Source organism: Gobio gobio (assembly GCF_949357685.1).
Source record: "Gobio gobio genome assembly, chromosome: 12".
Lineage (NCBI taxonomy): Eukaryota > Metazoa > Chordata > Actinopteri > Cypriniformes > Gobionidae > Gobio > Gobio gobio.
This window is the reverse complement of record NC_137105.1, coordinates 56,294,145-56,320,669: the sequence shown is the minus strand read 5'-3', so window position 1 is coordinate 56,320,669 and position 26,525 is coordinate 56,294,145. Positions and strand designations below refer to the sequence as shown.

The window sequence follows — 26,525 nt, the reverse complement described above, 5'->3', positions numbered from 1 at the left end:
AGGGCCTGTCCTTCCTCCGGTGGAGGGCCGGGGGAAAATCCTTCTGCTGCTGGCCCCCGGGCTGGCGGCACTTGGAAAGAACTGGTGTCCCCATCTCTGAGGTCCCAGAGACCGGTGATGGCAGTGTGTGCCGCCCCCCCGGGCCGCGCCGCTCTCATCCCTCTCTGTCGCCAGCCTCCTCTCAGAGCAGACCCCAGTGGAACGTGCGTCCTTCCCTGGTGTCCTCTGTCAGGACATAGCCGTTAACCGTGCCCCCACACCAGGACGCTACGCCTCCCATGTCCGGGACAGTAACGCTGCCTCGCTGCCCCACCCTGGGTACGTCTGTGGTTCGAGCGACCCCGTTGGTCAGTTCCTGGAGCCTGGCTACAGCTTCAGGGGCTGTCCGCTGGGTCGCGAAGGCCATCAGGCTCGGCTACGCGATTCAGTTTGCGCAGGCTCCTCCCCTCTTCCGGGGAGTCCATGCTCCATGCGGGGGCCCATTAGAAGGCCCAGTCATGCGTGCGGAGGTTGCCACCCTACTGGCGAAGGGTGCGATCGAGCCTGTCCCTCCAGCCGAAATGAAGTCCAGCTTCCTCAGCCCTTACTTCATTGTACCCTAGGAAACCGGTGGGTTACGGCCAATCCTGGACCTGCCCGTCCTGAACCGATCCCTTCACAGGCTTCCGTTCGGGATGTCGGTAGCGAACGCCTCCTCGGATGCGTTCGTCGGGTAGATTGGTTGCAGCGATCGGCCTGAAGGACACTTATTTTCATGTCTCCTTCCTCGACGCGGACCGTTCCTACGGTTTGCTTCGAGGGGTGGACATTCAGTACGCAGTCCTCCCATTCGGGCAGCTCTGTCCCCTCGTGACTCTACGTAGTCTATCGAGGCAGCCCTTGTGCCACTAAGGCAGCACGTTGTTCGCATCCTGAACTACTTCGATGACTGGCTCATACTGGGTCACTCTCGTAAGCAGGTCTGCGGACACAGAGTCCAAGTGCTCCGGCACTTGGCCCGTCTGGGCCTTCGGGTCGACTGGGAGAAGAGCGACTCGTGCAGAGGATCTCTTTTCTCAGTGTGGTTTCCGACTCGGTCGCCAGGTGTGTGCTGCTTACCAGCGAGCGTGCACGCAGTCACGGCTGACTTGCCTTTGTTAATTAGAGAGCAAGAGTGCGGTCCCACTGAAGTTTTTTCAGAGGCTCCTGGGGCATATGGCATCTGCAGCCACATAAGCGCCGCTCTGATTGCTTCATATGAGACCACTTCAGCTTTGGCTTCGCGATCGAGTCCCGAGATGGGCATGGCGGTCTGGCACGCTCCGGGTACAAGTGACTCGGGCCTGCCCACAGACTCTCACCCTGTGGTCGAAACTCAGTTTTCTACGGGCAGGTATGCCCTTAGAACGAGTTTCTAGGCATGTTGTCATGTCGACGGATGCCTCTGCTACGGGCTACGGGCATGTGCAATGGACAAGCAGCCGCGGGCTCCTGAACAGGACCCCAGCGTCTCCTGCATGTCAATTGCCTCGAGTTGCTGGCAGTACGGTTCACCCTGCACCGCTTCCGGGCGTTGCTTAAGGGTCAACATGTACTAGTCAGGACAGACAAGATGGCCGTTGTAGAAAACAACAACCACTCACGCTCCGCACCTACGGTCTACGCTCCGCCATATGTCTCAACTCGCCTGCTATCTCGTTCTATGGAGTCAGAAGCGCCTGAGGTCCCTTCGTGCTGTCCATATTCCAGGAGCCCTGAACCGTGCAGCCGACGAGCTCACGGTTTCAGCCACTCCCGGGAGAATGGAGACTCCATCCCCAGACGGTCCAGCGGATTTGGGAACAGTTCGGGGACGTGCAGATAGATCTGTTTGCCTCCCACGACTCTTCCCACTGCAGCCTGTTCTATTCCCTGACCGAGGGCACGCTCGGCACGGATGCAAATTAAAACTGGCGCACAGCTGGCCGCGGGGCCTACACAAATATGCGTTCCCCCCAGTGAGCCTACTCGCACAGCTCCTGTGCAAGATCAGGGAGGACAAGGAGCAGGTCTTTCTGTTCGCCCCGTACTGGCACGGCCAGACCTGGTTCCCCGAACTCATACTCCTTGCGACAGCCCCTCCCTGGCCTATTCCTCTGAGACCGGACCTCCTTACTCAGAGACGGGGCACCCTATGGCACCCGCGTCCCGATCTTTGGAACCTCCACGTGTGGCTCCTGGATGGGACGCGGCAGGTTTGAGTGGCCTACCACCTCCGGTGGTCGCCACCATCACTTCAACTAGGGCAGAGTCCACTCGGCATGCCTATGCGTTGAAGTGGAACCTCTTCATCACCTGGTGCTCTTCTCGCCAAGAAGACCAAAAAGACTGAGTGGGGCGAGGAGACTGAATCCTCCTCGCTCTCCTCTCGTACCCTCTTGGGACCTCGCAGTAGTTCTAAATGCTCTGAAGAGAACTCCCTTTGAGCCTTTGCAGTCGGTTGATATTAAGTTCCTGTCGATGAATACGGCTCTGCTGACCGCATTAGCCTCTGTTAAGAGGGTCGGGGACCTGCAGGCATTTTCGGTTGACGAAGCGTGCCTGGAATTCGGGCCGGCTAACTCTCACGTGATTCTGAGACCCCGGCCTGGATATGTGCCCAAGGTTCCCACCACTCCGTTCAAAGACCAGGTGGTGAACCTGCAAGCGCTGCCTTTGGAGGAGGCAGACCCAGCCTTGGCACTGCTCTGTCCAGTACGCACCCTCCGCACTTACGTAGACAGCACGCAATGTTTCAGGACCTCAGACCAGCTCTTTGTCTGTTATGGTGGAGAGCGGAAGGGAAGAGCTCTCTCAAAGCAAAGGCTGTCTCACTGGATAGTGGACACAATTGTTTTGGCTTACCAGCAGCAAGGTCGACCATGTCTCCTTGGGGTCAGGGCACATTCCACTCGGAGTGTGGCCTCCTCTTGGGCCTTAGCGCATGGCGCCTCACAAACAGACATCTGCAGAGCTGCAGGCTGGGCGACACCGAACATACTTCGCTTGCTCGCTATTCCACTCCACGGACTGGATACGTGCAATATTTTTCCTCAGGTGAGCTCCCCGAGAACCCTGAGTCCCTCCAGCACTGCTTACGCCGAAACCTGTGTGTCTGCCCTCTAACGAGCCCAGACCCTCGTGTCTGGCCAGGTGCCCCGTATGCATGCTTCCCCTTCGGCGACCCTCACACGTGTATTTCCACCGTAAGCCTCCTTAGCGAGCAGGTGTCTTTCCCTTGGCAAGTCCCTGCCACCACTAGGGTTAAAAATCCACCTGCGGTTGGTATCCTAGAGTTTTCCCATATGCAGCCCTTAGCGGGTCATATGTGTACTCTTAAGTCCTCCCTACGGACAGGCATCTTTGCATACCTTCACTGGAATATGCTTCCCAGTGTACCTTGGTATTCCTGTGTTAAGCATGAGTCTTACGACAGGGAACTCACACTTACGCAGGGTACTGGAAGACAGCTGAGTGGCGGGATTATATTGGAACCCCCATTCGTTAGTCACTAATGTACGTCGTAATGACTGAACAAAAGGGAGCGTCTCGGTTACGGATGTGGAGTGGAGTGTCTTAGACAACTTCCTTGTCTGCCTCGGCTGTGAACTCACGAAGCACCACGACGCATGCGTGAGAATATGACGTAGCGCCGGCGTTCGAGAATCCATGATATCCACACTTTAGTCCCATTTTGAGCCCTGCACCGAGACCTAAAGCACGATCAATGTAGAATTCAACAGCTTAGATACGGCGCGTCTTCCTCTGCTCGTTGTAAACAAATCTCCTCCTCGCTTCTGGGTCACGTGTCTGAACGCCGGTTCTGCGTCATATTCTCGCGCATGTGTTGTGGTGCTTCGTGAGTTCACGGCCGAGGCCTACACAGAAGACAAGAACTTGTGGAATAAAGTCGTTATTTTGATTTTTTTTTCCCGCACAAAAACTATTGTCATCACTTCATAAAATGATTGTAGAGCCACTGTAGTGAGATGGACTTTGTAACAACGTTTTTAGTGCCTTTTATGGGTCTTGTGAGTGCAAATGTACAAGTGTCAATGGAGGCCTTTCTCAGCATCAGCTTTCAACAAAAATATCTTCATTTGTGTTCCGAAGATGAACAAATGTCTTACGGGTGTCGAACGACATGAGGGTGAGTAATTAATGACATAATTTTCATTTTTGGGTGAACTAACCCTTTAAATAAAAAATTGCTACATTTTTGAAGCCTAATTGAACTAATGCCTAATTCTGACTTAATCTAAACCCTGTCTGTGAAACCAGGCCTTAATGTTTTTAATTTTGATTAACCACTGAAAGATGTGTGATTTATTAACCAGTTTTTTTTATTGATTGCCAGCATTAATTTATATATTTAAAGTTTATAACTGAGTGGAATATGGAGTTTTGCAACAAATAACACAACCTTTAACACAGTGTTTCGATTTATTATTATTTATATAAATCATTTTATGAAATGATCTATACATGATATGCCCCATCTTCTTATTCTACTTGAATTTATTGATTATATTTTTTTTAAAAATTCATACAAGATGCACACTTCTAATAAGGTTAGAAACGCTGTAAAGGTATAAATGCCTCTGGAAATCTATTTAAGGGGTCAAATATTGTCACTTAATTGAAACGATTATTTCTGTCACTGCTGCTATAGACCAATGCACAGAATATGAAGAACATGAAAATCTTTGAGAGTCAGCTCTCCATGACAGTTCTAAACCAGACAAGATACCAGACCAAAAAACACACACTCAGTAAAATATCATACAATTATAGTTCATCAACAAAATCCCAGAAAGGTATTGAGGTATTATTTTTTTCAATATTGCACACCCCCAGTGTATGTGTGCTTAATAGGTGTGTGAATCTGCACTGGTCTCATGGCTCAATTCAATTATGATTATCATGTCAAAAAGAATGACTGAAAGAGAGCAGAAAACACACATCAACAGTCAGATCATCTACAAACAGACACCAACATTATGACCGGCAGACTGTAAATTATATTTTATATGTTCTTAAATACCTCAGTATCTGCAGATGACAGTTTGGACTCTTCAGCCCATCAGTGAGCAGCTTCACACCTGAATCCTGCAGGTCATTGTTACTCAGGTCCAGCTCTCTCAGGACACAGTTTGAGGATTGAAGAGCTGATGACAAACTCTCACAACACTGATCAGTGAGATTACAGCCAGCAAGACTGAAAGAGAGCAGAACATACACATCAACAGTCAGATCATCTACAAACACACACCAACATTATGACCGGCTGACTGTAAATTATATTTTATATGTTCTTAAATACCTCAGTATCTGCAGCTGACAGTTTGGACTCTTCAGCCCATCAGAGAGCAGCTTCGCTCCTGAATCCTGCAGGTCATTGTTACTCAGGTCCAGCTCTCTCAGGACACAGTTTGAGGATTGAAGAGCTGATGACAAGCTCTCACAACACTGATCAGTGAGATTACAGCCAGCAAGACTGAAAGAGAGCAGAACATACACATCAACAGTCAGATCATCTACAAACACACACCAACATTATGACCGGCTGACTGTAAATTATATTTTATATGTTGTTAAATACCTCAGTGTCTGCAGATGACAGTTTGGACTCTTCAGCCCATCAGTGAGCAGCTTCGCTCCTGAATCCTGCAGGTCATTGTTACTCAGGTCCAGCTCTCTCAGGGCACAGTTTGAGGATTGAAGAGCTGATGACAAACTCTCACAACACTGATCAGTGAGATTACAGCCAGCAAGACTGAAAGAGAGAAGAACACACACATCAACAGTCAGATCATCTACAAACACACACCAACATTATGACCGGCTGACTGTAAATTATATTTTATATGTTCTTAAATACCTCAGTATCTGCAGATGACAGTTTGGACTCTTCAGCCCATCAGAGAGCAGCTTCACACCTGAAACCTGCAGGTCATTGTTAGTCAGGTCCAGCTCTCTCAGGACACAGTTTGAGGATTGAAGAGCTGATGACAAACTCTCACAACTCTGATCAGTGAGATTACAGCCAGCAAGACTAGAAAAGATGAAATAATATAACATTAAAACAATAATGAAATAACAATAAAGGAATGGAAAGGAAGTTGCCACTTGTCTGAACTCAGGAACCTGGAACAAAATATTTTAACATTCTAGCCTGGATAAAAGATGAATGATGAACTACTGAGCATGGAAATTCAATCATTTTATCATTCATGTTCATTAAAGTTGCAGTAAGTGATTTTTGAGAAACACTGTTGAAAGTGGATCGGACCAAGCACCATAACACACTTGTAGCCAATCAAGACCAATCAAGACCTGGGTACGCCCAGAAGACTCAGCAACACCCGCTGCTCTTTCTAATAACTTCTCTTTCTCCCACACCCCACGCCAGACTGGGAGGGGTGGTCGCACTGGTCTTCTCATTCATAACAACTGGAAATACTCAACTCACACATCTTCTCCATCTACACTACTTCATTGGGACCCATCATTCAGGCACATGGCTTCTCATACCACTGCTATGCTGATGACACTCAGCTCTACCTTTCATTTCACCCAGACGACCCCACAGTAGCTGCACGAATCTCCAGCTGTCTGGCTGACATCTCTGCATGGATGAGAAAACATCACCTGCAGCTTAACCTGGCAAAGACTGAGTTTCTCATCTCCCCCGCCAGTCCCACCATACAACATGACTTCACCATCCAGTTAGGTACATCCTTGATTTCCCCATCAAAGTCAGTCAGAAATCTTGGAGTAACATTTGATGACCAGCTGTCCTTCAGAGAACACATTTCTAAGACAGCTCGCTCATGCCGGTTTCCGCTCCACAACATCAGGAAGATTAGGCCGTTCCTAACAGAGCACGCAACACAGCTTCTTGTCCAGGCCCTGGTTATCTCTAGACTTGACTACTGCAATGTGCTTCTGGTTAGACTCCCCTCTTGTGCGATCCAATCACTTCGAATGATCCAGAATGCAGCAGCACGTCTTGTCTTCAACGAGCCCAAAAGGACCCACGTCACACCTCTCTTCATCTCCTGCACTGGCTACCACTCGCTGCTCGCATCAAGTTTAAGGCGCTGACGCTTGCATACAGAGCCACCACGTGCTCAGCTCCTGCTTTGACTCCATTCTACAAATCCACACCCCCACCAGAAGCCTTCGCTCAGCAAAGGAACGACGGCTTGTGGTACCATCACAGAGGGGGAAAAAATCCCTTTCCAGAACATTTTCATTCAACGTTCCCAGCTGGTGGAACGATCTTCCCAACACCATCCGAAACGCAGAATCATTGACATCATTCAAAAGTCAACTTAAAACTCAGCTCTTCCGTGAGCACTTAACCTCGTAAAAAAAAAAAAAAAAAAAAAAAACTTTTCCTCTCCTCTTTCTCTTTCTTCTTCCCTCCCCACTCTAGCCTGTGCTACACTGAGCAATGTACAAGGTCTCAGGATTTCAGGCTCTTATTGCGCTTCTTGACTCTTCATGACCTATCACTTCATGTTCCCCCAAGTTGTAAGTCGCTTTGGATAAAAGCGTCTGCTAAATGCATAAATGTAAATGTAATCATCAGCAGGGGGCATGTCCACTCATGATGGTGGAGGAGAGACAGTGAGCCAATCAGCAGTAGGGGGCATGTCCACTCATGATGGGGGAGGAGAGAGAGTGAGCAAGAGGAATAATTAAAGAAAGACTGTAGAAAGAGAGATGGATGAGAGACATTACAAAAAATAAAAGGTCAGAGGAATATCACCGGAAAAAGAAGGGTTGTGATCAGGAAAGAGCTTTATGACACATATTTCCAGCACTGGAGAAACCCAAACGGGAAGGCCTGAAAATGAAAATGGACGCCAATGTTGTGTTGTCGTAACATTGGTAACTAGTAAAACTGGTGACTAACAACAATGTCTTGCTTGTATATACTATGTGTACTGTATGTTCATTTTTTGTTCTTCCTTGTTGTTCGTTCATCATTATTTTTCACTATTTTCGTCATTGTTCTGGATTATAAAGAAATACTAAACCATAATAATGAGCCTTAAAATATAAATATAAATTAAGCACTCAAGTTCATGCATAAAGCTTGTCACAGAACGCCAGCAAAAGTAATGATCATGAATGTGTCAAAAAAAAACAGCAAGACTGTATATCTGGACATTTGAATGTTTTACGAGTTATAGTGTGACAAGTGTGTTCAAAGTCTGGCCCGGGGATGAACTTCAAATGGCCTGCAGCTTGTCTATTGTGTCAACACAAGGCAACAGCACTAGATTTTTGGTGTAGCAGTAAACCGTGAATGACAACAATTTGATAAATAAGCATTGCCATTTATATTACGTATATGAAAAATTTAACTCGACAAAAGCGCAGAGGTCTTTCATACAAACCTCAAATGTCTCTCTAGTTTTATCCCTAGGAGTCTGAGCTGTTTTGGGGCCCTTTAGAAGTTTTGACATGCTCTTACATTTGTGCTTTTTTCAGTTGCTTATAAAAACATTAATGGCAAAAGTGTAATTACACTGTTTTGAGCACAAACTGAGCTACCATAATATGTGAGCAACATGTATGTACACGCTTTTTTTTGAGAGAAAAAAGTTTTATGCAAGGTTTTTTAAAAATCCCCCATAAATGTTTTAAAATTAAGGCCTCAAAACACACAATAGATATGTGTTCACAAACTTTTGGCCAATGGCTGTTATTGAGTTTTTGCTTCAAACTGATGTGAGAATCATTGAGCCTACTCATTCACATAAAACAATATATTCATTCACAATTTGTAAGACAGTTTTTCTTCACAAAGCCTGTATGCGAGGAGGCATGATAGCTAATGAATAATGCTGGAATCTCACCTGAGATGACAAAAGAACATAATAGCCCACACAATGAGCTGCATAATGAATGAGCTTCTGACTGAGAGAGCAAAAAGATGCTCTTCTTATTTAGTTGAAATTGTCCTTATCTAGTAAATGCATCTTGATTTAAGAATGTTTAAATATTTAGACTAGAAACAAGACAAAAATGACTAAGAAGAGCATTTAAAAAAAATGGTACTATTTTTTGTTTTTGAAAGTAGTCTCATGCTAAAAAAAATAATAATAATTAAAATTAAGATACAATTTATATGAACAAAATTCACTTTAAAGAAAGCAATTCACTTTCTACAAAACAAAACTCTAGAATAATTTATTTAGAATGTAGTCAACAAACGCCTATTATATTTTAAATGATCAAAAGATTTGACTACACTTAAAAAAATGTTCTTCTTATTTAGTTGAAAATTGTCCTTATCTAGTAAATGCATCTTGATTTAAGAATGTTTAAATATTTAGACTAGAAACAAGACAAAAATGACTAAGAAAATAATTTTTCCAATTTTTTATGTATATATACACAATACAATACAATTTTATGTTTTTAAAAGTAGTCTCAATGCAAAAAATAAATAAATAAATAATTAAAATTAAGATACAATTTATACAAAACGAAATTCACTTTAAAGAAAGCAATTCACCTTCTACAAAAAAAATCACTTTCTACAAAACAAAACTCCAAAATCATTTCTGACAAACTTTGATATTAAATAAAAAAATACCATTAGGCTATAATATTTAAACATCAATTTGAAGCTAAATACGTTTGACTGGTACTATATTTATAGTATCTGAGCAGACGTGTGAATAAAAGCTTTATTGAAGTGACACTATAATCTCTTTTACAATAAACACATTATAATCTGTCCAAAACAGGCCAAATAAATATTGTCAAAACAGTCTTGGGTGTATGACATTTAATGTTGCCGCAGGACTCATATTTAAACGATCTTTTTGCATTTAATATTCACAGATGGTAACAGAATAAACTTACCTGCCTTACAATCAGTTGCTCTGGAATCCTGGAATAAATCCAGGATTGCTGCTCAAACGCGTCTCAAAACGATGTAGCTGAAGTAACGTTACAGCGCTTCACTAGATGTGTTTGTATGAGTTGATATGGGCGTTGATGCGGGGATCGTCAGTTTTGAATCTGAAAGAGCGCACTCTGTGTGGGCTTAGGGGTGCACTGATCCGATATTAGGATCGGATATCGGCCGTGATACTGACAAAATAGCTGGATCGGGGATCGGAAAAATGAACAGATCCACAAGCCGATCCAGGTGTTTTTTTCCGTTGCAGCAGAACCTACGTCATTCGTCAGCTTCACGTGTGTCGCATGCTAGAAGAAACATGGAGCGAGTGTGGAGGAGATATTTCACGCTTGCCACGCCAACTAGTTCTTCGGCTGTTTGCAATGTCTGCAAAGTAACTTAAATGTTTCGAGGGGAGGTGGTATTACTGCAACGTCAGGGTTTTTCCTGCATTGAACATTTTTTGACGGCCGCCAAAGCCTAATTTGATGAGTTATTGTGATTTACGAGTGATGTAGAACAGATGCTGCGCTTGTGACTGAGTAACAGAGAGAAGAGCTCCTCCCCCGCACACACACACACACTCTCTGGGTCTTCAAAATAATACGTTTTAGCTGTTAGCTCTCTCATATTTCACATATTAATCCATATCAAAAGGTCGGAAGACCGAAACCATGTTGCACCTAACACATTCGGACAATTTTTTTTCCTTGAATTATCGCTGGTTGTGAATTGCGCTCAAAAAATTGTTGACTCTTCTCTGACCAGCTGACATTAAGCATACTTTCAAAAAACGGGAGACAAATTATATTCAGTTATGAAGTGTTTTCTGTGTGTTGACATCTTTCGCAATGTTCTAACAGACGGGATTCACACACAACGCATCTGCTAATGTCCGATTCGCCACCTAATGACTCCTTTGAACCGAATCATTTTAATGACTGGTTAGAACAACTGATCTGTCCAACACTGAACTCAAGAATCAGTTTATTAATTTACTCAGAACGCATCTGAAATGAGAACACAAGTGTGCTTACCCAATTTAGCAAGAGTGGGTAGTAAGAATTATTTTTAATTATCAACAGTATTTCAGCTTATTTCTGTTGGCAATGTGTAGTAAAATAAATAGGACTAACCTATAATAATTTAGACAGGAGTGAGGTGAAACCAGAACAAAGTTGTTATTAGCTAGCTGATAATTTTTATTAAATTGCATATGGCAGAAAATTAGACTATTTGTTAATTTATAATGCTACTTTTTAATATTGATATGATTATATACCAAAACAATTATCTGTAGTGTAAAAAATGTTTGGTATCTGTCAGATTACTATTGTATGTTTGACTGTTTTTTGTTTCCACTGCTATGTTTAATTTATTTAAAGAAGTTTGATTACATTCTATTTTAGATTTGAATGCACAATTGTTTTTTTTAAATAAATAAGAATTCAACACTTTACATACATCTGTTATTTTGTCTTAGTTATGTTTAGTTAGTAAAGTCTTTAGTCTCTTCAAGGAAGGTATAAGGTGGAAGATATACAGTTTATTATTAATTCAACAATAGTATCGGATCGGTATCGGGTATCGACAGATACACAAAGCCCAGGCATCGGTATCGGTATCGGGACTGAAAAAGTTGGATCGGTGCACCCCTAGTGGGCGTGGTCGCATTAGCAGATAATGAAGTGGTTCATGGGTGACTGACATCAATCTCTTTTCACACAGATTACATAAACACAGAATATTTCTTTTCAATTTGGTTTACATTGTTTAAAACCTGACATTTCAGCGTTTCTTTAGACATATGTCTCATGTTTGCGAGACAAGTATTCACTAAGCTAGAGGTCCTTTTCTGAAGACTATCTGAATGAATGTCTTTGAGAGAGAGGCTGCAGATCACGCATCATGTTTGTTTTGTTTATTTTGCAAAAAGCAAAACATTTTGTATTGTGCTATGAAGATATAGTATATATAGAAAAATATATAATGGAATTTTGAATGGTTGTATAAGGGGTGGGTAAATAAGTCAAGTCAAGTCAAGTCAACTTTATTTATATAGCGCTTTTAACAATGTAGATTGTTTCAAAGCAGGTTTACAGTGTTAAACAGGAAAATAATGCAGCATAATTTTATTAAGCTGTATAGCCATTTAATGTCATCAGTTCATTTAAATTTCCATACGGTGACAGTGGGGGCTTTAGATCAATAATTAGATCAGTAATTTAGTTTATATGGTTAATTTAGTTTATTAATTAGATTTATTTCGATGTTTAGTGTCCCCAACTGAGCAAGCCAAGCCAAGCCAGAGGCAACAGTGGCAAGGAAACCAAGGGCAGTTTTCCTCTGGCCAATTAACAAACAGCGTATTATTATTATTATTTTGGCAGCTTTACAGGTCAGAGGGCATAATAGATCGGAATATTCGAAATGTCTTTGAGAGAGAGGCTGCAGATCGCGCATCATGTTTGTTTTCTTTATTTTGCAAAAAGCAAAACATTTTTGTTTTTTGTTTATTGTGCTATGAAGATATAGTATATATAGAAAAATATATAATGGAATTTTGAATGGTTGTATAAGGGGTGGGTAAATAACAAGCTTTTGCTTCAGCCCGCTCCTTTTCGGACACGTAATTAATTGATGGTTATTCTTAGATATTGTTTTGTTTGTTATGTGGTAACACAATTATTGTATGTTCATATTTTATTTAATTTTTTTATTGGTTTTTGATAAAGAGTTTTTAAGAAAAAGAAAGAAAGAAAGAAAGAAAGAAAGAAAGAAAGAAAGAAAGAAAGAAAGAAAGAAAGAAAGAAAGAAAGACATACTATATAAGAAAGTTACAAAGTCTAACAGTAGTATTCAGGTACAGAAATGTAATAATTAGGCCTAAATGTAAAATACTGTAGAAATTAAATATAGATTATCTTTGTTAAATCTGTATTTTTTTGTTTTAATAACATTAATGACACAGACATCAGCAGGAATATTAGGCTGCTGTCACTTTAAAATGGACCGAATATACTGACACACATCTGGTTTCTTTCTCAACTGTTCACATAACCGAGAGAATACTAGCCTGGAGCGATATTTTTACAGTTTTGTGTGTCCAATCAATTGCAAAACTGAAATCAATTTGTTGTTTGCGTGATATGAAACATATTTCTCTCTCTCTCTCTCTCTCTCTCTCTCTCTGCATGCGGGGAGTGTTTGGGGTGAGGGTGCTCACGGACAGGTGTTGGGAAGTATGAAGGTATTTTTGGTGCAAAACAACTGATCACGCATGAGAGTGGGATTTGTAGCTGTAGATCATATCCACACATGTGTACCAATACATTTGAAGTCACAGAGAAAAATATTTTAGGAGTTGTAAACTTGTAGACTTTTTTCTCACCTACAAACACAACGCAACAGTTACACCTTCACACACTCTTCACAGCAGGCGCACAAATCCTGTTCTACGAATCACAAGTGAAGAAACTCATACGCTCACATTTTTGCTACAGTTGCTGCAGTAAATATGGTGCAAAACCCATTCACACACCCGCATCAAAAATGTGAAGTCACAGACAAATTTTGCACATCCGCAAATTAATATGTGAATCCATGCAATGAGAGTTGCACACTTGTAGAATATTTGGTCACAAATGTATTTCTTTTCTTGGATATTTTTCTAACACAATCACAAGTCCAATCACTTGCAACTGCTTTAATCTGCTGCTGCGAGTCTCAAACGCAGTTTATTCGCCTTCAAATGACACGTTCCGCGCGCTCTCACTTTTGCACCATATACTGCGCGAAATGTGGAGCAAAAGAGATTTGTGCATCTGTGAGGCAGCGGTTCAGAGAGCAGAGAATTTCGGCCAATCAGAAGAGCTCTTTTAAACCGGTGGCGCGCGACCGAGAACGGGAAAAATACATGAGCGATCTCTACCTAGCAGGCGAAGTCAAGGAACGGTATGTTTTTTTTTCTCTCCCCCTGCAATCACTCACCGTTATACATTTGTTTAAGCAGTTTTTATATGTGCACTGGTCGGCTAAGTTGGTGATCATTGTTTCTTGAGCTAGCCTTTCTTGTTTCACGAAATGTAATCTACTGTTAAGTTTGCCATCCAATCGTCTCATAATTAAAGATACTCTCATATTAAACGATGTATTCCTTATATTCTCTTCAGCTTTACCTTCTAGAAAAATGACAGAATAGGGTGGGTCTTCACAGGTCAGTATCATATCAAGTAACTTATGCACCCATTGTAAGACTACCATGTGTACCATGTTTTTCTTTTCTTTTTTGGTTTGGTTTGTTTTTGGTGGATGATAACATTTATAGAAATACCATATAGGCTTTATAAAATGTTAATTAACCTGCTCTGTGACTCACTGCAGCTTCCAATTAGGCCTACTGGGCAAATAATATCCCTTTACTTTACTATGGTATATCTATTATGTTATCATCCACCAAAAAAAGAAATGGTACACATGGTAGTCTTTGGGTGCATAAGTTACTTGATACGATGCTGACCTGTGAAGACCCTGTTCTGTCATTTTTCTAGAAGCTAAAGCTGAGAAAATAAGGAATACATTACTTAATATGAGAGAATATTTAATTATGAGACGAGTGGATAGCAAACTTAATAGGCTAGTGTTAGCGTAACTTACATTTTGTGAAACAAGAAAGGCTAACCCAAATAGAGAAAAAAGGAGGAGAGAGAAAAAACCATACCTTTCCAGGGCTCAATTTTTATCAAAAGTTTGGAGTGAGATTGTATCTGTTAGGGGAGGAGCCACTCAAATATTCGCAGCAGCGGCCCCTCTGCTCCAATTTGACCTATTGTTCATAAATGACCAGCACAAATAGAAGATGCCGCTCGTTGACTGAAGTGCCTGTTCTTTGGCCTGATGCCCTTTACTTTTCACATGCCAGTTCATATCTGTCACACCTTGATGGGCTCATGAGCTTTCCTGTCTGCAGTAGTAGGAGCTGGTGGTGCCTATGGCGATGAATGACCATGTGGTTGACCACTCACTTTTAAAAGTACACCTATAGGTGGCTGCTCCACTTAATGCTTTCTTCTTCCCTGCTGTCATTACATCTTCCACTGTCTCCTCCTCTGATCTGGCACTCATTTTAAGGTGCTGACCCTTTGGAGCCCAGAATGAAATAATACTCTTGCTTTTTCCCTGATATCTTTAATCAGACAAATGCAGTGATTAAATGTATGCATCCCCAGGATATAAAACATTACTGAAACATGGCAATCTGCTTTAAGTCTTAACACAGCGGAAAAGAGTATTAGTTCATGATAATTTGAAATAAAATAAAATACATCTCCAGTACTTTCCTTATTTTCAGGAAGCCTAAGCTAAAGCTTCTGGTTACAAAAGCAGCTGGAGAGTTTTTGACTACATCAATAATAATTGGGGGGTTGAAGTGTGAACCATTTAGGGTTTATTTTTTGCAAAATCCACATTTAAAGTAATTACAATTGAAAACAATTACAGGTGAGATGCCTCATCATTAGCATAATGCCAACGTTAACATTTTTTATCTATAGCATAGTTATGAAAAATAGCATCAGTCAAGATGAGTCAAGATGGCGCCGAGGATGGCCGCAACGTCGCAAGCTCTGCTGAAACAGTGTAGTTTTTTGTTTGTTCTGTTTATAGTTTTTGTGTTTTTTGTCTTGGATGTTGTCTGCCTTACTACGTATGACAGACAGACACTTTTGGACATTGATTCGGCAATCGCACACCGAAAACCGGACTTTAAATTCTTCAGTGACGAACCGCTGCTTACAAACACGGCCCGAAACGCCGCCGGAGAAGGGGAAGCAGAGCCGGCGTGCTCATCAGAGTAAGACGCCGCGCAAACCGACCCCCGCTTCCCAGTATTTTACTGGCAAATGTTCAGTCTCTGGACAATAAACTCTGCGAGCTGAGAGCGCGGATCTCTTTCCAACGAGACACGAGGGACTGCTGCATTATCTGCCTTACAGAAACTTGGATGTCCGCTGAGATTCCAGATTCGGCCATCGAAACCGCGGGGTTCTCCGTGCATCGAATGGACAGAGAAAAAGATCTCTCTGGGAAAAGCAAAGGCGGGGGTGTATGTTTTATGATCAACCGATCCTGGTGTGATCAGAGGAACGTACATTCTATCAAGTCTTTCTGTTCTCCTGATCTGGAATTTCTCACGGTTCTGTGTCGACCATTCTGGCTACCGAGGGAATTCACAGCGGTCATCATCACAGCTGTGTATATTCCCCCACAAGCCGACACAGACCAGGCACTAAAGGAACTGTATAGGACAGTGAGTGAGCAGGAAACCGCGCATCCTGAGGCTGCGTTTATTGTGACCGGGGACTTTAACAAAGCCAACTTCAAGCGCATTGCACCCAAATACCACCAACATGTTAGCTTCAACACACGAGGGAACCGAGTTCTGGATCAATGTTACTCTCCCTTCCGGGATGGTTACAAAACACTCCCGCGCCCACCATTTGGCAAATCGGATCATTCTTCCATTCTCCTTTTGCCCGCATACAGGCAGAGGCTGAAACAGGAAGCACCCGCCCTCAAAACCATCCAGTGCTGGTCGGACCAATCAGACTCTATGCTACAGGACTGTTTTGATCACGCGGACTGGGAGATGTTCCGGTCGGCCTCTGATGATGACATCGAGGTCTACGCTGATAGCGTAACGTGTTTCATCAGGAAGTGCGTAGAAGACGTTGTTCCGACCAGAACAATACGGCTGTACCCTAATCAGAAGCCGTGGCTAAATGGGGATGTTCGCGCGGCACTCAATACGCGGACCTCCACTTTTAACTCCGGTAATGCGGAGGAGCATAAACAAGCAAGTTATGCCCTCCGGAAAACTATCAGAGCAGCAAAACGCCAGTACAGGGACAAGATTGAAGGACAGTTCAACACCACCGACTCCAGAAGCATGTGGCGGGGAATTAACACCATCACGGACTATAAAGGGAACACAAACTCCACCGTGAACACCGCTGCCTCTCTCCCGGACGAGCTGAACACCTTTTATGCTCGCTTTGAGGGAACTAACACCGCCCTCGCGGAGAGAGAGCTCGTGGCTGAAGATACAGAGGTTAGTGCACTCTCCGTGCTGTAGCGGATGTAACCCGATCCTTCCGGCGGGTGAACGTCCGTAAAGCCGCGGGTCCAGACGGCATTCCGGGCCGCGTCATCAGAGCGTGCGCAAACCAACTGGCTGGAGTTTTCCCTGACATTTTTAACCTGTCCCTCTCCCTGTCTGTGGTCCCCACATGCTTCAAAACGTCCACCATTGTTCCTGTACCGAAGCAGTCAAAAATACTCTGCTTAAACGACTGGTGTCCTGTTGCTCTGACCCCCATCATCAGCAAATGCTTTGAGAGACTAGTCAGAAACCATATCTGCTGTTCTCCCCCCCTCACTGGACCCACTGCAGTTTGCATACCGCAAAAACCGCTCAACTGATGATGCCATTTCATCAACAATTCACACTGCTCTCTCCCACCTGGAAAAGAGGAACACGTATGTGAGAATGCTGTTTGTAGACTACAGCTCAGCATTCAACACCATTGTGCCCTCCATACTTGACGGGAAACTCCGGGCTCTCGGCTTAAACAGCTTGCTATGCAGCTGGATCCTGGACTTCCTGTCAAACAGATGGCGTGACAAGATGGCGGCGCGAGTAGATCGCGAGGCTCAGCGTCTCCCCAGATTCTGCAATTTTGCGGTATTTTTCCTGTTCTTCTCGGGTCTGTTCGCACAGAACAGTTGTGCCTTTACATCGTACACCCGCGCTGAGCTTTTGGATATTGGTTTGCGAATTTCCGACAGTTTTATGGACAATCTACAACTCCTTCCTGAGATCGCTAAGACACCGGTGACTCTGCACTCTACCCGGCCGGGCGGAAGTGCACGCAGACGGCGGCGTGATCGTAAACAAAGGCGAGGGAGACGTGGAGGAACGCGTGCTAAGCTAACGCTTACTCCTCATCGGCTCTCTTTACCCAGCATTTTCCTTGCCAATGTACGGTCGCTAGTGAACAAAATGGAGGAGATTCGACTCAGCATCACACACAGTAAGAAACTTTTGAACTGTAACGTCCTAATATTCACGGAAACCTGGTTAAACAGCGGAATACCGGACACCGCTATCGAGCTAGCGGGACGCCACACACTCCGGGCGGATAGAACATTAGATGGCTCTGGGAAGAGCAGAGGGGGTGGATTGTGCATTTATATTAACAAAGCTTGGTGCACAAACTCTGCTATTGTTGGGAGTCATTGTTCAGCTAACCTGGAGTTTCTCATGGTTAAATGTAGACCGTTTTATCTACCGCGGGAGTTCACCTCCACTATTATCACAGCAGCTTATATTCCACCCGATGCTGATGCCAAGCTTGCTATGAAAGAACTTCACGCAGCCATCAGTAAACAACAGACTGATCACCCGGAAGCTGCGTTTATTGTTGCAGGTGACTTTAATCACTCAAACTTAAAGTCAGTGCTACCCAAGTTTCACCAGCATGTTTCCTGCCACACCAGAGGAAACAAAACCTTAGACCATGTCTACACAAACATGGCCGGAGCTTACGTTGCGACACCCCTCCCCCACCTGGGACAGTCAGACCACCTCTCTTTGTTTCTCAGACCCAAATATTCACCCCTCATCAACCGCGTGAAGCCATCAATGAAAACCATCAAGGTGTGGCCTGCGGGGGCAGACTCCACACTCCAGGAAAGGTTTCTAAACACAGACTGGAGTATGTTTGCTTCTCAAGCCACCAGTGGCGCTCACACGGACATTGACTCCTACACCTCCTCAGTATTGGATCATATCAATACCACCATCGACAGTGTTACAACCCAGAAACAGATCACCACATACCCAAATCAGAAGCCTTGGATGAACAGGGAAGTACGACTCCTGCTGAAGTCACGCAATACTGCCTTCAGATCAGGAGATGCACAAGCCTACAGCGCATCCAGGGCAAACCTGAAGAGGGGCATCAAAAAGGCCAAGCACTGCTACAAGCTTAAGATTGAGGGTCACTTTTCCAACTCTGACCCTCGACGCATGTGGCAGGGCATCCAGGCCATCAGTGACTACAAACCCCCCCACTCCACCCCCGCAGCCACTGATGTCAACTTCCTGAATGAGCTAAATTACTTTTATGCTCGTTTTGAAAGAGACAACAGAGAAACTGCCACCAAGCTCAAACCCTCAGCTGACCACCCACCAATCACACTCTCCACCACAGATGTCTGCAAGGCACTGAGCCGGATCAGCGCGCACAAGGCTGCTGGACCAGACAACATCCCTGGACGTGTGCTCAGGGCATGTGCGGAGCAGCTCGCTGGGGTTTTTACAGACATTTTCAACCTGTCTCTCGCCCAAGCAGCTGTACCATCATGCTTTAAACGCACTTCCATTGTGCCAGTGCCGAAACACTCCAGCCCGAGGTGCCCTAATGACTACCGCCCTGTAGCACTCACACCCATCATTATGAAGTGCTTTGAGCGGCTGGTCCTGGAACACCTAAAAGACTCTATACCATCCACATTGGACTCACACCAGTTTGCCTACCGCAGCAATAGGAGCACAGAGGATGCCGTTTCCATGGCACTGCACTCTGTGCTCACCCATCTGGACAGTAAAAACACTTATGCACGCATGCTGTTTGTTGACTTCAGCTCAGCATTCAACACTGTCATCCCATCCAAGTTAATTGCCAAACTTGGAGACCTGGGCATCAACACTTCAATGTGTAACTGGATTTTGGACTTCCTAACTGACAGACCCCAGAATGTTCGATCAGGATCCACCTGCTCCACATCCATCACACTCAACACTGGTGTACCACAGGGCTGTGTGCTAAGTCCGTTTCTCTACTCCCTCTTCACCTCCGACTGCAAGCCTGTGTATGGAACTAATTCCATCGTCAAGTTTGCGGACGACACTACGGTGATTGGTCTCATCAGCAACAACGATGAGACTGCCTACAGGGAAGAGATCCAGCACCTGGCCACATGGTGCGCTGATAATAACCTGCTCCTCAACACCACCAAAACGAAGGAGCTCATCGTGGACTTCAGGAAGGAGTCAAGAGGCACACACGACACCATCCACATCAATGGAATGGCTGTTGAGCGTGTCTCCAGTTTCAAGTTCCTGGGGATCCACATCTCGGCGGACATGTCGTGGACGACCAACACCTCCAGCCTGGTCAAGAAGGCTCACCAGCGCCTCTTCTTCCTGAGGACACTGAGGAAGAATCAGCTCTCCTCGGCCATCCTGGTGAACTTCTACCGCTGCGCAATAGAAAGCATCCTGACCAACTGTGTGGCAGTGTGGTATGGGAGCTGCTCTGTTGCGGAGCGCAAGGCACTGCAGCGGGTGGTGAAAACTGCCCAGCGCATCACAGGGACTCCACTGCCTGCCATCGAACACATCCAGAGGAAACGCTGCCTGCATCGAGCTCGCAGCATCCTCAAGGACTCCTCTCACCCAGCCCACAGACTGTTTTCTCTCCTGCCCTCCGGCAGGCGTTTCAGGATCCTCCGGACCAGGACCAGCAGACTAAAGAACAGTTTTTTCCCCAGAGCTGTCTCTTTATTGAACTCAAACCCCCGTTGATCCACTTCCCTCATAAACTGATAACTCTCCTACCTCACATCTGCCTTCACTTTGTTATTTGCACTACTGACTGTTTATTACAGTAACAACTGTTTACTTATGCATTCTGCACCACCATACCGTAACTGGATAATGCTCATCTGCACTGCCGACTGTATTTACAGTAACAATGTTTACATTTGCATTTTGCACCGTACTTCTAACTGGAATATGCAACCACTTTCCACTGCACTTTTACACTTTCTTTCGGATAGCTCTGTCCATAATTTATTGTACTAACTTAATCCACTGCTATATTCCTCATATTAGCCTAACATATTATTGTATACCTCTAACTGTAAATTCTGTTCAAGTAATAACCGTCTGTATATTTATTCATAGTACATAGTCACCTGTAAATTCTGTTTATAGTAATAGCCATCTGTATATTTATTCATAGTACATATTCACCTGTAAATTCTGTTTATAGTAATAGCCATCTGTATATTTATTCACTGTATATATTCATCTGTAAATTCAGTTCTACTTATAGTAATAACCATCTCTCTACTTATACATATTTATATATATTCAGAACATTTTTATGTCCTGCACTTACGCAACCATTGTATATATCCTGCACTTGCTGCTATTGCACTTCTGGTTAGACCTAAACTGCATTTCGTTGCCTTGTACTTGTACTTGTGTAATGACAATAAAGTTGAATCTAAACAGACGCCAGGTGGTCAGAATGGGCAGTAACATCTCCTCATCACTGACTCTCAACACTGGAGCCCCTCAGGGCTGTGTTCTCAGCCCACTCCTGTACTCTTTGTACACACATGACTGTGTGGCAACCCACAGCTCCAACACCATCATCAAGTTTGCTGACGATACGACGGTGGTAGGTCTCATCACTGACAATGATGAAACGGCCTACAGAGAGGAGGTGCACACTCTGACACGGTGGTGTCAGGAGCACAACCTCTCCCTCAACGTCAGCAAGACCAAGGAGCTGGTGGTCGACTTCAGGAGGAATGAGAGAGAACACCGCCCCATCACCATCAATGGAGCACCGGTGGAGAGAGTCAGCAGCTTCAAGTTCCTCGGTGTCCACATCACAGAGGAACTCTCATGGTCCGTCCACACCGAGGCCGTTGTGAAGAAGGCTCATCAGCGCCTTTTCTTCCTGCGACGGCTGAGGAGGTTTGGAATTAACCGCCACATCCTCACACGGTTCTACAGCAGCACCATAGAGAGCCTGATGACTGGCTGCATCACCACCTGGTACGGCAACAGTACCGCCCGCAGCCGAAAAGCCCTGCAAAGGGTAGTGCGCACAGCCAGCTGCATCATCGGAGGTGAGCTTCCCTCCCTCCAGGACATTTACGCCAGGCGGTGTGTGAAGAGAGCTCAGAGGATCATCAGAGACTCTAGCCACCCGAACCATGGGCTGCTCTCACTGCTGCCATCAGGCAGACGGTACCGCAGCATCAGAACACGCACCAGCTGACTCCAGAACAGCTTCTTCCCACAAGCAATTAGTATCCTCAACTCCTGATCCATCAGGATCATAACACACACTGACAGAATATCACTCAGCACAACCCACTGTAGATACACACACATTATATACACATTTATTTATCATTTATTATTTATCATTTATCATATAGCACCTATGTATACTGTACATTGTATATTATTATTATTATAGCTTAATGTATACTGTTTAATGTATGTTTAGTGTATATTGTTTAAAGTATATGTATATTGTAAGTGTGTGTATATTGGTTAAAGCTGTGAGAACTACACTCACATTGTGTAAATTATTTATTGTTTATTGTAGAGTGTACTGTGCTGTGAGTAATTGTGGGCGCATCAGATGTGTAATCTGATGCTGCTTTAAATTTTGTACATGTCATGTCGTGACTACTATGTTGCTCGGAACTGCACCTAAGAATTTCACCTGCTGTTGCACTTGTGTACATGGCTGTGTGACAATAAAGTGATTTGATTTGATTTGATTTGATCCTACACAGAAACTATAGCCACCACAACATGCCACAGATGTAATATAAATCTTAGTGAAAAACCTATTCTCTTATCTTATATTCTATTATAAATGTATATATAATAAATCTATTATAAAGTTAATCAACATTTAACATAATAAATAGGCTACAGCAGAATGTGAGATCTACTAAAGGTGGTCATGAGTGGTTTATTAAAACGCTTATTTTTATGTTGGTGCAGGAGGATGTTTTCTCAGACTCAGTGTTGCGATAGGAACGGCTTACATCTTATCACACATATTTTGGAGCGTTTATGGAGTTTATGGTTATTCGCGCGCCATGCATGCACAGTTAAATGAACCGGGCTTCAGTCATGTTGCGCAAATAATTGGTCCGTTCCGTTCGTACGGGAACTGGTGCTTATAAAAACTCACAACGCGCGGTGTATAATATCCTGATTCATGTTTCCATTAACCATGTTAATGTAGGTGTTTGTAGGCTACTTGCTTGAATTGTATATTAATTGTACAATTATGCAATAATTATACTATATACATCCATTAATTATAGCCTACTATAGTTTACTATATAGAGGAACAAGTTGCCTGCTAGCAGTTTGCTCATGTAGGCTATTTTTCCCGTTCTCGGTCGCGCGCCACCGGTTTAAAAGAGCTCTTCTGATTGGCCGAAATTCTCTGCTCTCTGAACCGCTGCCTCACAGATGCACAAATCTCTTTTGCTCCACATTTCGCGCAGTATATGGTGCAAAAGTGAGAGCGCGCGGAACGTGTCATTTGAAGGCGAATAAACTGCGTTTGAGACTCGCAGCAGCAGATTCAAGCAGTTGCAGTGATTGGACTTGTGATTGTGTTAGAAAAATATCCAAGAAAAGAAATACATTTGTGACCAAATATTCTACAAGTGTGCAACTCTCATTGCATGGATTCACATATTAATTTGCGGATGTGCAAAATTTGTCTGTGACTTCACATTTTTGATGCGGGTGTGTGAATGGGTTTTGCACCATATTTACTGCAGCAACTGTAGCAAAAATGTGAGCGTATTAGTTTCTTCACTTGTGATTCGTAGAACAGGATTTGTGCACCTGCAGTGAAGAGTGTGTGAAGGTGTAACTGTTGCGTTGTGTTTGTAGGTGAGAAAAAAGTCTACAAGTTTACAACTCCTAAAATATTTTTCTCTGTGACTTCAAATGTATTGGTACACATGTGTGGATATGATCCACATTTACAAATCCCACTCTCACGCGTATTCAGTTGTTTTGCACCAAAAATCTGGTCTGATTTTTCTCTTTTTTTATTCAATTTGAATTTTTTTTAAAAAGTGAAACTGAGACATATATTTTTGTATATTTATTTTTTTGTAAAGCTGATTTAGACATTAAAACCACACATTGGTAGTGTTCGCCGAAGCGTCGGGATGGCGTCCCTTGTGACGGGGGGAGAGCCACCTGTTTCACGGCGTCATGGAGTCCGTTGTGTACCTGCTCAGGGTGTGTCGGTGGAGGATGTGCTGCTGGCGGTCGGAGAAGAGGTTGGATATGACAACATTTCTTCGGCCTCCAGGATGAACAAAGCGGTAATGATTGTTGTTAAAAAGGAGAGACTAGTGGGCCGCCTAGTTAACAATGGGATTGTGGTAAGTGGCGATTTTGTGACTGTTTCACCGCTGGTTACACCTACGACAAAAGTTTTTATATCGAATGTACCCCCGTTTATTGGGAATGAGGATATTGAGCGTGCATTGGCTCGGTATGGTAAATGTGCTAGTGCGATTAAAATGATCCCGTTGGGATGTAAACATGAAGCACTGAAACATGTGTTGTCTTTTCGGAGACAGGTATTTATGTTTCTGAATGTACCGGAATTGGATGTGTCTTTCAGAGTGGTACATGAAGGAAAGTCGTACATGATTTATGTTAATACAGGCAGCTTGAAGTGTTTTGAGTGTGGGGATACTGGGCATAAAAAGTTTGAATGCCCACACAGAGCACAGGCGAATGAGGAGGCCGCAGGGCCTAGTGGCGTAACGTTACCTGTCATTGGGGTAAATAGTACAACTTTTCAGTCTAAAGAGGAGAGTATTGCTCAGATTATGGAATGAAGGATGACGATACATTGTCTGAGTTATCTGACATTTCTGAGTTTGGGTCACAGAATATAGATGAAACTTACTCTGTGCAAGAGATTAATGATTTTTTGGATTTGACGTTTGGAAAAACTGTTGAGGTGAGGGATTTTTTTCCGGATATAGATAAATTCATATGGTCAGTGGTTTCAATGCAGAAAGTTGTTAGCTATGAAGCCCTGTGTAAAAAGAAGAGATTCAGGTTGAAGAAGATAATAGCTAAATTAAGGAAAGAAAAAAGAGCTTTACAAAAATAGAATGCTCAAATGCACAGGGTGAATATCATACGTTATTTCATGTATCTGTTTACATCATTTTTTCTCTTTTTCTATCTTTCTATGGAACTTCTAAAACTAGGTTCCTTAAATATAAATGGGGGCAGAGATAGGAATAAATTAGCTATGATTTCAGAGTTTGTAAAGCAATTTGATATAGTTTTTTTGCAAGAAACGCATACAAGTAATGATAATGAGACTCAGTGGGGTATGTGGTGGGAAGGGGTATGTGGCTCTTAGCCATGGAACAAATACAAGTGCTGGAGTAGCTATTCTTTTTTCCAAAAAATTGAATGTAAATATTTTATCAGTAGATGAACTTGTGAAAGGAAGACCACTTTTAAGTAAAGTAGAGATTGAAGGAATAACATTTGTCTTAATTAATGTATATGCTCCTAATAATGGACATGAACAAGGTTTTTTTTTATGGAATTGACATCAGTTATTCAGAAGTTTGATGATACTGTGTGCATGATAAATGGGGGTGATTGGAACTGCCCGACAAATTTCATAGTCGATAGGAATGGAGAGGAACCACACAATCAGTCAAGTATGCAATTGTTAAAAATTATAAATTAATTTGACTTAATAGATTTGTGGAGAAGTAGGAATATAGGAGTTAGAAAATATACTTGGTTGTAGGTATCAAGTAATCAAGTTAGTGGTGCTCGGTTAGATAGATTTTGTTTGGGGAAGATTTGGAATAATAAGGTAATGAATGTTTCTATTTTGCCAAATGGTTTTTCAGATCACCATATGATTGCTTTTGAATTTAATTTAAAAAAGTGGTTAAACCTGGTTATTTTTGTTTTTTTAATGTCAAATTGTTACAAGACATCAGTTTTTGTGAAAAGTTTAAGTTTTTTTGGGATGATTGGAAACTTAAGAAAGACACTTTTGAAAATCTTGGTCTATGGTGGGATGTAGGTAAAGCTAATATTAGAATTTTCTGTCAAAACTATACTTCACATACCACTGCATTAATGAAAACAACAGTTAAAAGTTAACAAAGAGACATTGCGTCCTTGGAAAAAGATATTTTAATTAATAATGGATCTGTGAATAATGAAAGATTAAATAAGAAAAAAGAAGAACTTGGATCTTTTTTGCAAGAAAAAGTAAAAGGAGCACTTATAAGATCAAGAATTTGTTCAATCAAAGATATGGATGCTCCTAGTGCATATTTTTTTAATTTGGAAAAGAAAAGTTTTTTACAAAAACAGTTGTGCCATATAAGATGTCCTAATGGGAGTATAACCTCTGTCCCTCTGGAAATGAGAAAAATTACAATAGATTTTTATTCTACATTATATTGTGCTCAGAGTTGTGATTCTGAAAGTATTGTGGACTTGCTTTGTGACCTGCCTCAGTTGAGAGATGAACAAAGAGTATCACTGAATGAACAAATAACTTTGAAAGAGCTTACAGATGCAATGGGACAAATATCTACTGGAAAATCCCCAGGAGTGGATGGTTTACCTGTGGAGTTCTATCAGGCTTTTTGGGAATTTTTTGGACAAGATTTTAATGAACTAGTG

General features: G+C 43.1%; 1 protein-coding gene across 1 annotated transcript in view; it reads right to left on the bottom strand.

Moving 5' to 3' along the window:
* The window catches only part of LOC307135115 (uncharacterized protein), a 75,092-nt gene that overhangs the window by 13,619 nt on the left and 34,948 nt on the right, over window positions 1-26,525 (bottom strand). Inside the window, exons 4-7 of the mRNA XM_079831303.1 lie at window positions 5,879-6,052; window positions 5,600-5,773; window positions 5,321-5,494; window positions 5,042-5,215 (exon numbers count right to left, since the gene is read on the bottom strand). Coding sequence (XP_079687429.1) covers window positions 5,042-5,215; window positions 5,321-5,494; window positions 5,600-5,773; window positions 5,879-6,052 — 696 coding nt within the window. The remainder of the gene's footprint in view (window positions 1-5,041; window positions 5,216-5,320; window positions 5,495-5,599; window positions 5,774-5,878; window positions 6,053-26,525) is intronic.